The sequence below is a fragment of the Bufo gargarizans genome, chromosome 5 (assembly GCF_014858855.1).
Source record: "Bufo gargarizans isolate SCDJY-AF-19 chromosome 5, ASM1485885v1, whole genome shotgun sequence".
Classification (NCBI taxonomy): Eukaryota; Metazoa; Chordata; class Amphibia; order Anura; family Bufonidae; genus Bufo; species Bufo gargarizans.
In genome coordinates this window covers 236,455,141-236,467,399 of record NC_058084.1, presented here as the reverse complement: position 1 = coordinate 236,467,399, position 12,259 = coordinate 236,455,141, and the positions used below count along the sequence as shown (strand labels likewise).

The following is a 12,259-nucleotide window of genomic DNA, read 5'->3' as shown; positions in this document are numbered from 1 at the left end:
CTTTTCCTAGACGTCCACCAGCGTGGACCTCACGCTGCAAACCCTGGAGCGGTTCGTTTGAATTATCAACCTTCCCAAGTCTTTGCTTACCCCTTCCAGACAACTCGTCTTCCTGATGATGCTGGATACAGAAACGGCGGAGGTTCAGCTCCCACCGGAAAAGCGTCTGAACCTTCACAGTTCGGTTCGGACCCTTCTTCTCCACCGCAGCCCGTCCTTCCGGTCCAGCATGCAGGTATTGGGACAGATGGTGTCCTGCTTCGAAGTGATTCCGTTCACGCAATATCACTCCCGCATCTTCCAGACGGCGATCCTGTCTGCCTGGGACATGTCCCAGGAGAGTCTGGATCGGCCCTTCCCACTACCTTCCCATGTTTGGAGCTCCGTCCTCTGGTGGTTACGGACCCCCCTTCAGGGAAAATCCTTTCTGCCGATGACCTGGTTGGTGGTCACCACCGACGCCAACCTGCAGGGTTGGCGGGTGTTTCCTCCCCGGTCCATCCAGGGCACTTGGTCTCGATCGGAGTCCAAGCTGCCGATAAACATTCTGGAACTGAGGGCGATTCTCCTATCGCACCGGCACTGGACTCCCCTGCTTCAGGGCCGTCCCGTCCGGGTCCAGTCGGACAACGTCACGGCCGTGGCGTACATAAATCATCAGGGGGGCACTCGCAGTGCAGCGGCGATGCGGGAATGTCTCACATCCTCCACTTGGTGGAAACTCATGTTCCAGCCCTGTCGGCAATTTACATCCTGGGGGTGGACAACTGGGCGGCGGATTTCCTCAGCCGGACCATGATAGACCCGGATGAGTGGTCTCTGCATCCCAAGGTGTTCGAGTCCATTTGCCTCCGTTGGGGTCATCCGGATGTGGATCTCATGGCCTCCTGGTTCAACCACAAGCTCCCCACCTCCCTGTCCAGGTCCAAGGACCCGAGGGCATACGGCGCCGACGCTCTCGTTCTTCCGTGGACGGAATTTTCCCTCCTGTACGTGTTTCCGCCTCTCCCCCTTCTGTCGCAGGTTCTACGGAAAATCATGTCAAAGGGCATGCCTACGATCCTGGTAGCTCTGGATTGGCCTCGCCGGCCTTGGTACGCCGACCTAATGCTGCTCCTGGGAGACGCGCCTTGGCCGCTGCCTCTAAGAGAAGACCTTCTCTCTCAAGGGATGATCTTCCACTAGCATTTAGGGTCGCTACGTTTAACGGCATGTCTGTTTAGAGCGCAGTTTTACGCTACGCGGTTTTTCGACGGATGTGGTTCGTATCGTGATCCGCGCACGGAAGCCGGCCTCTTCCAGATTTTACAACCGGACTTGGCGGTCTTACCTAGGTTTTTGCAAAAATCTGGATGTTCTTCCTCTTCGTTTTTTCCCTTCCCACGATCCTGTCCTACTTACAGTCTGGCCTGGACATGGGTCTGGGTCTCAGCTCGTTAAAGGGTCAGGTCTCGGCGCTTTCCATCCTCTTCTAGCGTCCTTTGGCTTCTCTCGGACCTGTCAAGAACTTTATCCAAGGGGTCGTTCACTCGGTTCCCCTGTATCGCTCTCCCATTCCACCCTGGGACCTTAATGTTGTGCTCTCAGTGCTCCAGTCCTCTCCCTTTGAGCTGTTACGGAGGGTCTCTCTTCGCCTTTTGTCCTGCAAGGCCATTTTCCTTGTGGCAATCACGTCCCTTCTACGTGTGTCTGAATTGGCAGCACTTAATTGCACGGAACCCCTTTTGGTCTTCCACCAGGATAAGGCGGTTCTCTGTCCGATTCCTTCCTTCCTCTCAAAGGTGTTCTCCGCCTTTCACCTCAATGAGGACGTCGTCCTCCCTTCCCTATGTCCGTCTCCTTCTCATCCTCGAGAACGGAAGGTTCACCGCCTGGATGTTGTTAGGGCCCTGAAGATTTACCTGGAAGTCACTGGACCCTTTCGGCGCACGGACTCTCTCTTTGTGCTTCCGGAAGGTCCGCGCAAGGGGTTGGCGGCGTCCAGGGAGTCTTTTGCCCGCTTTATCAAGATGGCTATTGCTGAGGCTTACCGCGCCAAGGGCAAAGAGACGCCTTTTGGTGTTGCCGCTTATTCTACTGGTGCCTCTTGCGCTCAGAGGCATTGGGCTTTGGCTGAACAACTGTGTAAGGCGGTCACCTGGTTTTCCTTGCACACCTTCACCAAGTTCTACAGGGTGAACACCTATGCATCGGCGGATGCTGCTTTGGGCTGCCTGGTCTTGTAGGCGGCAGTTTCTTGATACTGCTGGTGGATTTAGCCTTAGGTTGTAGTCCATCCCCTCTTGGACTGCTCTTGAATGTCCCAAGGTTTCCTGTGTCCCCCAAGGAATTGGGCGAGAAAACAAGATTTTTGTATCACTTACCAGTAAAATCTCTTTCTCTCTCTTCCTTGGGGGACACAGCACCCACCCAGTTGTTCTGGTTTACCGTTACGGTTTAGTTGCCCCTGTCGGGTAGTTGACTTGTTTGGTTTAACATGGTTGGTCATTGCCTTTTTTTCACTACTTGGACACACAACTTGTAGTCTCTCTCTCCAGGCTGAGGGTATAGTTGCTGGAAGAGGGGTTTAACAGTTTTCCCTTAGTGTCTCCCCCCCCCCAAAGGAAGAGCGAGAAAGAGATTTTACTGGTAAGGGTTACAAAAATCTTGTTTTCACTTCACACATACTTGCTACTTTGTATTGTTCTATGACATAAAAGCCCAATAAAATACATTTAAGATTGTGGGTGTAACATGAAAAAACGTTGTGTGAAGACTTTAAGGCACTGTATAACTAGTATGTTATCCGACAAGACAATGCCTTTAAGAGGGTTGGCCTAGTGTGCGTAATTAGCATTTAATAATCCAAATTTATTTATTTTTTATTTTTTTAAATAGCATGCCTCCAAAAATTCCTAACTTGGTACTTTATTGGCCACATGTGAAATTACTGAAACAATCTAGTTTTTATCTGTTCTTATACTTTAATAAATAGTTTTTTTTGCCATGTCTGACCCCTTTAAATTTGGGTTTTGAATCTTATGTTCTACAGATACTAATATATATTGCTATATAGTTATATATAGTATAAAGTTATATATATTTACAAATGTAATAAAACTAATGTAAAATCCATGTCTGATTTTTCTTTGCAGGCTGATAAATTTCAGATGTATGTGTCTTACTGCAAAAATAAACCTGATTCCACACAACTCATCTTGGAGCAAGCAGGATCTTATTTTGATGTAAGTGCAACTATGTATTACTGTCAAATAATATTTCTCTTTTGTCATAAAAATCTTATACTTGATTATTCCTTTTTTTTTAAGGTATAAACGAGATCAAATAAAATGTTTAAATATTATATGTCAACCCTCATGTCTTTTTGAATGTTCTTAAATCGGCAATCCAGCAGCAGTGGCTGTGCTCGCCCAATATAGGAAAGTGTGCAAGCTCGGCCATGGCTGATGGATTGCAGGGTGGTCATAACCCCTGGATACAAGCAGTTTATAATGGGATGGAAAAATTAACCCAGCCAGCAAAGAAGGCAATATGAACAGTCACAATACATTAGTAAGTGCCTTGTATTCACTTTGTCTACATGGGAAATGCAATTTGATGAAGTGAGACAATCTCTTTAACACCTTAAGGACCTGCACCGTACATGTACGGCGCTGCTGGATGTGACTTAAGGACCAGCGCTGTACATTTACGGCGGGTTGATCGGGCGATAGGGGCCCGGCAGTCACTGATAGCCGGACCCCTGCTTTATGCGCCGGCATCTGTTAAAACACATGCTGCGCGGTCAGCGCTGACTGAGGCATGTGTGGGATCCTTCCAGCCACTTTTGGTATTGATACATTGTTTTTGGGCTTAGGCAGTGCTCCAGTGTATAGTACATATGAGATCTGGGGAGCTTCCCTATTGACTATAAGATAGATAGATATGAGATAGATAGATATACCTATATACAGCCTATACCTATGTACAGTCTACACCGTATAGACTGTATATAGGTGGAGGGCATGCTGCTGCAGAACACCAGGGGTTCAACCACCTGCAGGAGCACACCATCCCAGTGTTAGACTATCACTGGGATGGTGTGTTCCTGCTAATGGTGTTCCTCCAGGTCTGTCCCCAGACTCCCCCGCATACTATGTAGCAGGCAGAGTCTAGCTTAGAAGATGGTGCTGCCTCCACGTTACCTCTCCCTGTGCACTGCTGCTCATTCCTCCTCTTCGGTCAGAAAAATGAGGAGGCAGCATTATTTCGGGAATATGTGGTAGGCATTGCCCCGCTTACCACGCACACAGAAGGAGGAAGTTTTGAAGAACTCATCAGTAGTGTGGGGCACAAGTGTGGGCATCTTGCAAGCAGGCTGAGCGGGCACTGAGCGGACTTATTAAACTTGTGAGCGGCGGCATAATAATTGCTGCACGGCCACTCACCAAAACAGCTTGGAGAGAACACTGCTGTAAACCCTTGCTTTGTTACTGGAAAAAATGGATTAAAATGGAAAATCTGCCAAAAAAGTAAAATTCTGAAATTTCATCTTCATTTTCCTTTAATTCTTGTGGAACACCTAAAGGGTTAACATAGTTTGTAAAATCAGTTTTGAATATCTTGAGGGGTGTAGTTTCTAAAATAGGGCCATTTATGGGTGGTTTCTATTATGTAAGCCCCACAAAGTGACTCTAGACCTGAACTGGTCCTTAAAAAGTGGGTTTTGGAAATTTTGCTTCTAAACTTCTAAGCCTTTGAACGTCCCAAAAAAAGAAAATGTCATTTATAAAATGATCTAAACATGAAGTAGACATATAGGAAATGTAAAGTAATAACTATTTTAGGAGGTATCCCTACCTGTTTTAAAAGCAGAGAAATTGAAATTTTGAAAATCTTAATTTTGTTCCACATTTTTTTTATTTTTTATTTTTTTATTAAATGAAATATTTTTACTCAAATTTACCGCTGACAATATGTGACGAGAAAACATTCTCAGAATGGCTTGAATAAGTAAGTGTTTTAAAGTTATCAGCACATAAAATGACACATGTCAGATTAGCAAAAAATGGTCTGGTCCTTAAAGTAAAAAATGGCAGGGTCCTTAAGGGGTCTCTAAAATTGGCTTTCTATTATATAAGCCCCTTAAAGTCACTTCAGAACTTAACTGGTTTTTAAAGTTAGTTTTTAAATTTTTTGGGGAAAATTTTAAAAGTTGCTTCTAAAATTCTAAGCCTTCTAACATCCTAAAAAATATATTTACAAAATTATTCCAAATATTAACTACTTTGCGAGGTATCTCTGGTAAAACAAACCACAGGGCTCACAAGTGAAAAAGCACCATATGGTTCTTGGAGGGCAGATTTTGCTGGACTGGTTTTTGTTCACTCTGTGACAATGCCCCCTAGTTCAGTGTTGGATAACCTCCGTCACTCCAGCTGTGGTGAAACTACGATTCCCAGCCTGCTCTGTTAATTTCTGTGGAGGTCTGAGAACAGCCAAGCAAGTGTATATCTTGGCAGTTGTAGTTTTACCACAGCTGGAGTGCCGGAGGTTAGCCATCACAGCCCTAGGTGGTCACAAGCTGCTGTTTGGGCACACTGCAGCATTCGGAAATAAGACCACCATGAGCGTTTTGTGGCCCAGTCTGGTGAATTATACTAATTGTGCTGACAACTGTAGAAGTTCTGGGGTGAACTAATAAATGGAACACCTGAGAAATGACCCCCTTTTAGAAGTTCCGCCCCTCAAAATATTTATTATGGGGTTGAGTGAGCATTTTGACGCCACACGTGCTTTGCAGAAATTAATGCGCAGCAAGCCATGCAAAATGAAAATGGGAATTTTCCACAGATATGGCATTTCAGTGCCCAATATGTTGTCCCCAGTGTGTGCCATCTGAGAAATGCCACACCTCTACTGGTAACAGAAATGCCATAAATGTGTATCTAAGCTGCTGTTTGGGCACAGATGGTAAAGATTGCCTTTTGGGTTTTGCAGCATAGATTTTGATGAATTGGCTTTGCAATGTTGCTTTCAAACGGCCTCTTTTTTTCTAGCATTTTGTTTACATTAGTAAATGGCTTGATGGAGGGAAAGGGGTGCTCTTTAACGTGAAACTTGTATTTTTTTTATTTATATACATTTCTCAGGGCTTAGAAAGGGGTTGTGCAGGCAGTATATATTGATGACCTATCCTCAGGATAAGTCATCACTATCCAATCAGCGGGGGTCTGACACAGCACCCCTGCTGATCTTCTCAACCATGCAAGTGCTACTCTTAATTACACTAGTTGTCTCGTAAGAAGTCTCGACAGTGCATTGTAATTACAAATACTTGCTCCATTCACTTGATGGAGCGAGTACTAGTAATTACACTGCACCACCTCTTCAAGGGAGGTGCTCAATGTTATGACGAGTAAGCAGTGCTCACATGGAGCGCTGTCTCCCCTTCAGAGAACTGATCGGCAGGGTACCGAGTGCGAGACCTTCCCCCCATGATCAGATATGGATGACCTATCCTGTATACTTTTTTTTTTTTTTTTTTTTTTTTTTTTTTTTTACTATTTTAGTGCAATAATAGCAGAGTTCATGGAAAAATGTTGTTCTTATGTTGCCTCATTTCAAGAGCCATAAGTCTTATTTCTTAGTCCCATTAGGGGACGTTACAATCTCCTGTAATGCTTTAAAATTCTTTGGTATGCTAAGTATAACAGTCTCTAGTATAGACTATTAGACCTATATAATCATGGCTGGCTTTTTTTTTTTAGGACTGTAGCTGCCATGACAACCATAGACACCTGGCAATCATAGTAGGGCATCAATAGAGTGGCAGAGGGAGCCCCCCTCTTGCTATGTAACCCCCTCTGTGCCATGTTAGCATCTAAAGGGTTAATCCATCAGAGCTGTTCTGTAACGTCCCTTCCTTTTGGGTTCACATGGTCCAGCAGTGTAGGCACATAGAATCTCAAGCTACCTTTTTGTAAATGGTGCTGAAGAAATAACAGGGTACCGTTACGTTTAAAGGGTATTTATACCTTTGAAAGAAAAACAAAGTTGTAGAAGCACTGCTTTGTGATTTGCCCCTTTGTTATAGTACCCTTCTTGAGTAGTCACTGAGTGATTAAAATTGTTTACCAACATATTTTTAAATCAATACACCAGCCATATTGGAAATTCTAGTTTTTATTGAGTGATTACTAGATCAATATTGTGCCATCAGATTATTCTTTGGTCTTGAATCTTTTTAGAAACTTGTGACAAAAAGTTCAATCTTTCATGGACTCAATATGCCCCTCAGCGAATACCTTGGGGTGTCTACTTTCCAAAATGGGGTCACATGTGGGGTATTTATACTGCCCTGGCATTTTAGGGGCCCTAAAGCGTGAGAAGAAGTCTGGAATATAAATGTCAAAAAAAAATTACGCATTTGGATTCCGTGAGGGGTATGGTGAGTTCATGTGAGATTTTATTTTTTTTGTCACAAGTTAGTGGAATATGAGACTTTGTTTTTTTTTTTTTTTTTCTTACAATTTCCGCTAACTTGTGCCCAAAAAAAAAAATCATATATAAACTCGCCATGCCCCTCAAAAGTGATCTTTTTATAGCGCCGCAGTGATTTTACAGTGTTTTTGCAGTGATCAGAAAAAAAATAATAATAATTTCGGTCACTGTGGTGAGGCGGACTGAACGCAAGTGTGCGCACAAGATCAGGCCTGATCGGGGGGTGGGGTGGGGGGGTGATCAGGACGTCTATATAGGGTGATCACAAGAAAAGGCATTTTCTATTTAGTTCTGTCAATGTGCGGATCCGCAAAATGCGGAAAGCACATTGCCGGTGTCCGTGTTTTGCGGATCCACAAAACACATACGGACGTCTGAATGGAGCATTACAGGAGGGTGATCAATGACGGGGGTGATCAGGGGTTAATAAGTGACATGGGGGGGGGGGTGTAGTGTAGTGGTGTTTTGATGCTACTTACAGAGCTGCCTGTGTACTCTGGTGGTCGATCCAAGCAAAAGGGACCACCAGAGGACCAGGTAGCAGGTATATCAGACGCTGTTAACAAAACAGCGTCTGATATACCTTTCAAGGGTTAAAAAAATCGCATCTACAGCCTGCCAGCAAATGTTCGCCGCTGGCAGGCTGTAGATCAACTAGTTTACCTTCCGATCCTGTGAAGGCGTGCTCCTGTGTGTGCGCGTTCACAGGAAATCTCGCCTCTCGCGAGAATACGCATTGGCGCGTCCAGGAGGAATAACACCGCCGCCACCAGGACGCAATCCTGCGTTCGGCGGTCCTGAGGTGGTTAAAAAGCACAATAGCACTGATTCATACTAAATCATTGAAGAGATAAATCTTAGTGAACCCAATAGGAAAATAGAAAGGACAGTAATATAATATCATGATGTCCTGAAATAGAAAAGTGCAGTATGCACCTAAAGTTGTTACAAAACATGCTTAATGTCACTACCTGTGGCCCTGAAGTGAAGAAGGAGCTGAATGCTTGGATCGTCTAGAGATATAAATGGAGCAGGCTCTTATGGTTCAAGGGCACTGTGAGGACTATGAGAAAGATGCGGTCTGGAGCCTGGGTAATGCTCGTATTCGCTCCTTCCTCACCTCTGAGTCAACTAAAATGCTAGTGTGCATTCTTGTCAGCTCCTGCCTGGGCTATCCTCCTTTGCAGCTTCCCTTCTAGCAGTCAAGCACCCCTCCAAACTATTCTCAAATCCAATGCTTGGTTAATCCACTTCTACCCTCGATTCCCATCTGCCTCTCCCCTGTGCCAGTCCCTTCACTTGCAACCCATTGCCCAGAGAGTTCAGTTCAAAATACTAGCAACTACATATAAGGCCGTCCACAATCTCTCCCCCTCTCTCTAACCTGTTTTCCCAAGACACTCTCGTCTGTTTTTCACACAATCGCCTACATGATTTCTCACGTGCATTCTTCATACACTGGAACGAACTATCCCAGCACATCAGAAACTCCCCTAATGTACAAACCTTCAAAAGCAACATGAAAACCCACCTCTTAAGGAAAGCCTACAACCTGCAATAAGTATGCTGCCACCACACGGCCAGATAAGCAGCTTTTACCCTCAGCTACTGTGTGCTTTTCCCTTGTAGATTTTAAGCTCTCGCCGGTAGGGTCCTCTCACCCTTTGTACCAGTCTGTTAATTAGTTAATGAACATTGAATATGTGTTTTATATTAAGTATGTATACCCCTGGAATTAATGGTGCTTCAAATAATAATGTATCACTACACACAGATGACAATGATAACTCTGTAGGTGATGGGGACCTCAGTGAAGGAGGGAGAGGGCCTGACAGGACTGCCGCCTGGCTCCTGCAAAAAAATAAATAAATAAATAAAAATAAATAAATATATATATATATATATATATATATATACAGTACAGACCAAAAGTTTGGACACACCTTCTCATTCAAAGAGTTTTCTTTATTTTCATGACTATGAAAATTGTAGATTCACACTGAAGGCATCAAAACTATGAATCAACACATGTGGAATTATATACATAACAAAAAAGTGTGAAACAACTGAAAATATGTCATATTCTAGGATCTTCAAAGTAGCCACCTTTTGCTTTGATTACTGCTTTGCACACTCTTGGCATTCTCTTGATGAGCTTCAAGAGGTAGTCACCTGAAATGGTCTTCCAACAGTCTTGAAGGAGTTCCCAGAGATGCTTAGCACTTGTTGGCCCTTTTGCCTTCACTCTGCGGTCCAGCTCACCCCAAACCATCTCGATTGGGTTCAGGTCCGGTGACTGTGGAGGCCAGGTCATCTGGCGCAGCACCCCATCACTCTCCTTCATGGTCAAATAGCCCTTACACAGCCTGGAGGTGCGTTTGGGGTCATTGTCCTGTTGAAAAATAAATGATGGTCCAACTAAGCGCAAATCGGATGGAATAGCATGCCGCTGCAAGATGCTGTGGTAGCCATGCTGGTTCAGTATGCCTTCAATTTAGAATAAATCCCCAACAGTGTCACCAGCAAAGCACCATCACACCTCCTCCTCCATGCTTCACGGTGGGAACCAGGCATTTAGAGTCCATCTATTCACCTTTTCTGTGTCGCATAAAGGCACGGTGGTTGGAACCAAAGGTCTCAAATTTGAACTCATCAGACCAAAGCACAGATTTCCACTGGTCTAATGTCCATTTCTTGTGTTCTTTAGCCTAAACAAGTCTCTTCTGCTTGTTGCCTGTCCTTAGCAGTGGTTTCCTAGCAGATATTCTACCATAAAGGCCTGATTCACACAGTCTCCTCTTAACAGTTGTTCTAGAGATGTGTCTGCTGCTAGAACTCTTGTGTGGCATTGACCTGGTCTCTAATCTGAGCTGCTGTTAACCTGCGATTTCTGAGGCTGGTGACTCGGATGAACTTATCCTCCGCAGCAGAGGTGACTCTTGGTCTTCCTTTCCTGGGGCGGTCCGCATGTGAGCCAGTTTCTTTGTAGCGCTTGATGGTTTTTGTGACTGCACTTGGGGACACTTTCAAAGTTTTCCCAATTTTTTGGACTGACTGACCTTCATTTCTTAAAGTAATGATGGCCACTCGTTTTTCTTTACTTAGCTGCTTTTTTCTTGCCATAATACAAATTCTAACAGTCTATTCTTGCCATAATACAAATTCTAACAGTCTATTCAGTAGGACTATCAGCTGTGTATCCACCTGACTTCTCCACAACGCAACTGATGGTCCCAACCCCATTTATAAGGCAAGAAATCCCACTTATTAAACCTGACAGGGCACACATGTGAAGTGAAAACCATTTCAGGTGACTACCTCTTGAAGCTCATCAAGAGAATGCCAAGAGTGTGCAAAGCAGTAATCAAAAAGCAAAAGGTGGCTACTTTGAAGAACCTAGAATATGACATATTTTCAGTTGTTTCACACTTTTTTGTTATGAATATAATTTCACATGTGTTAATTTATAGTTTTGATGCCTTCAGTGTGAATCTACAATTTTCATAGTCATGAAAATAAAGAAAACTCTTTGAATGAGAAGGTGTGTAAACCCTGTATGTAAATAAGTGTATCCTCCCGCACTGCGTGGCTGCTGCCCTGACCTTGGGCCAAGCAGCCACTATGGCTGTAATTACACTCCTGAAACCCTAATTTAGTGTAGACATTATTTAAATAGTTGAAATATTTCATAACTGAGAACTAAGTGCCCTTCATATACACAATTGTTTTTATTTGCAACTGTCTTTTTTAATTTTTTCCATTTTCTCCCTTAATTGCGTTTTTTTTCATTTATATTTCACAGGAAATCCAGCAGCGTCATGAATTGGCAAACTCAATTTCTTCTTATCTTATCAAACCGGTGCAACGGATAACAAAATATCAGCTTCTGTTAAAGGCAAGTTTTTCTGTCTCTTATTTTATTTGTTTTGACATACCTATGTGTATTTTTTTTAACCATTTTTTATTTGTTAATTGCATCTAAAATTACTGTGTAACAGACTAGAGAAAAAATATTCGACATACTCCTGTGCACAGCTGCCAAAATGATTTCACATTACAAGAAAACCACATTTGTAGCCTGGTTCTACAATCAGTGTTACTCCACTTTCTTTTGGCAGTAGAGTACGGGTAGTTTTACCTTGAAAACCTAACTAAACCAACTGCAAAAAGCTCAGCATATGACATATGACTGTGTTCATCCAAAGCTGAAGCAGAACATTCCCTTTACAGTCAGACAAACCTAGACAAAATGGGTTGTGCGGTGCTTGTGTATTGTTGACCTGTCCTCGCTCTACCTGGGCTTGCTGTACTAAGTGGGCTTGTGAATAAGTGGACATTAAAGAACCGGAGTGCTGGTGGCCAGTGTGATTCTGTGGGGAGTGATTGCAAATAGCTGAATATAATTTATAGCAAAGGTCCTTGTGCGTTAAGTGCTTGCATTTTGGTACTGTCATTTAAACCCTTTTTTTTTTCTCTTCTATTTACCTGGTTAACCACTTCAACCCCGCTAGCTGAAACCCCCTTCATGACCAGGCCACTTTTTACACTTCTGCACTACACTACTTTCACCGTTTATCGCTCGGTCATGCAACTTACCACCCAAATGAATTTTACCTCCTTTTCTTCTCACTAATAGAGCTTTCATTTGGTGGTATTTTATTGCTGCTGACAGTTTTACTTTTTTTTGTTATTAATCAAAATGTAACGATTTTTTTGCAAAAAAATGAAATTTGTCACTTTCAGCTGTAAAATTTAGCAAAAAAAACGACACCCATAT

General features: G+C 43.5%; 1 protein-coding gene across 4 annotated transcripts in view; it reads left to right on the top strand.

Annotated features, from left to right (window-relative positions):
- The window catches only part of TRIO (trio Rho guanine nucleotide exchange factor), a 584,493-nt gene that overhangs the window by 279,911 nt on the left and 292,323 nt on the right, over positions 1 to 12,259 (top strand). For all 4 annotated transcript variants that reach the window (XM_044293534.1, XM_044293537.1, XM_044293535.1 and 1 more), the window contains exons 27-28: positions 3,135 to 3,224; positions 11,285 to 11,377. In XM_044293534.1, coding sequence (XP_044149469.1) covers positions 3,135 to 3,224; positions 11,285 to 11,377 — 183 coding nt within the window. The remainder of the gene's footprint in view (positions 1 to 3,134; positions 3,225 to 11,284; positions 11,378 to 12,259) is intronic.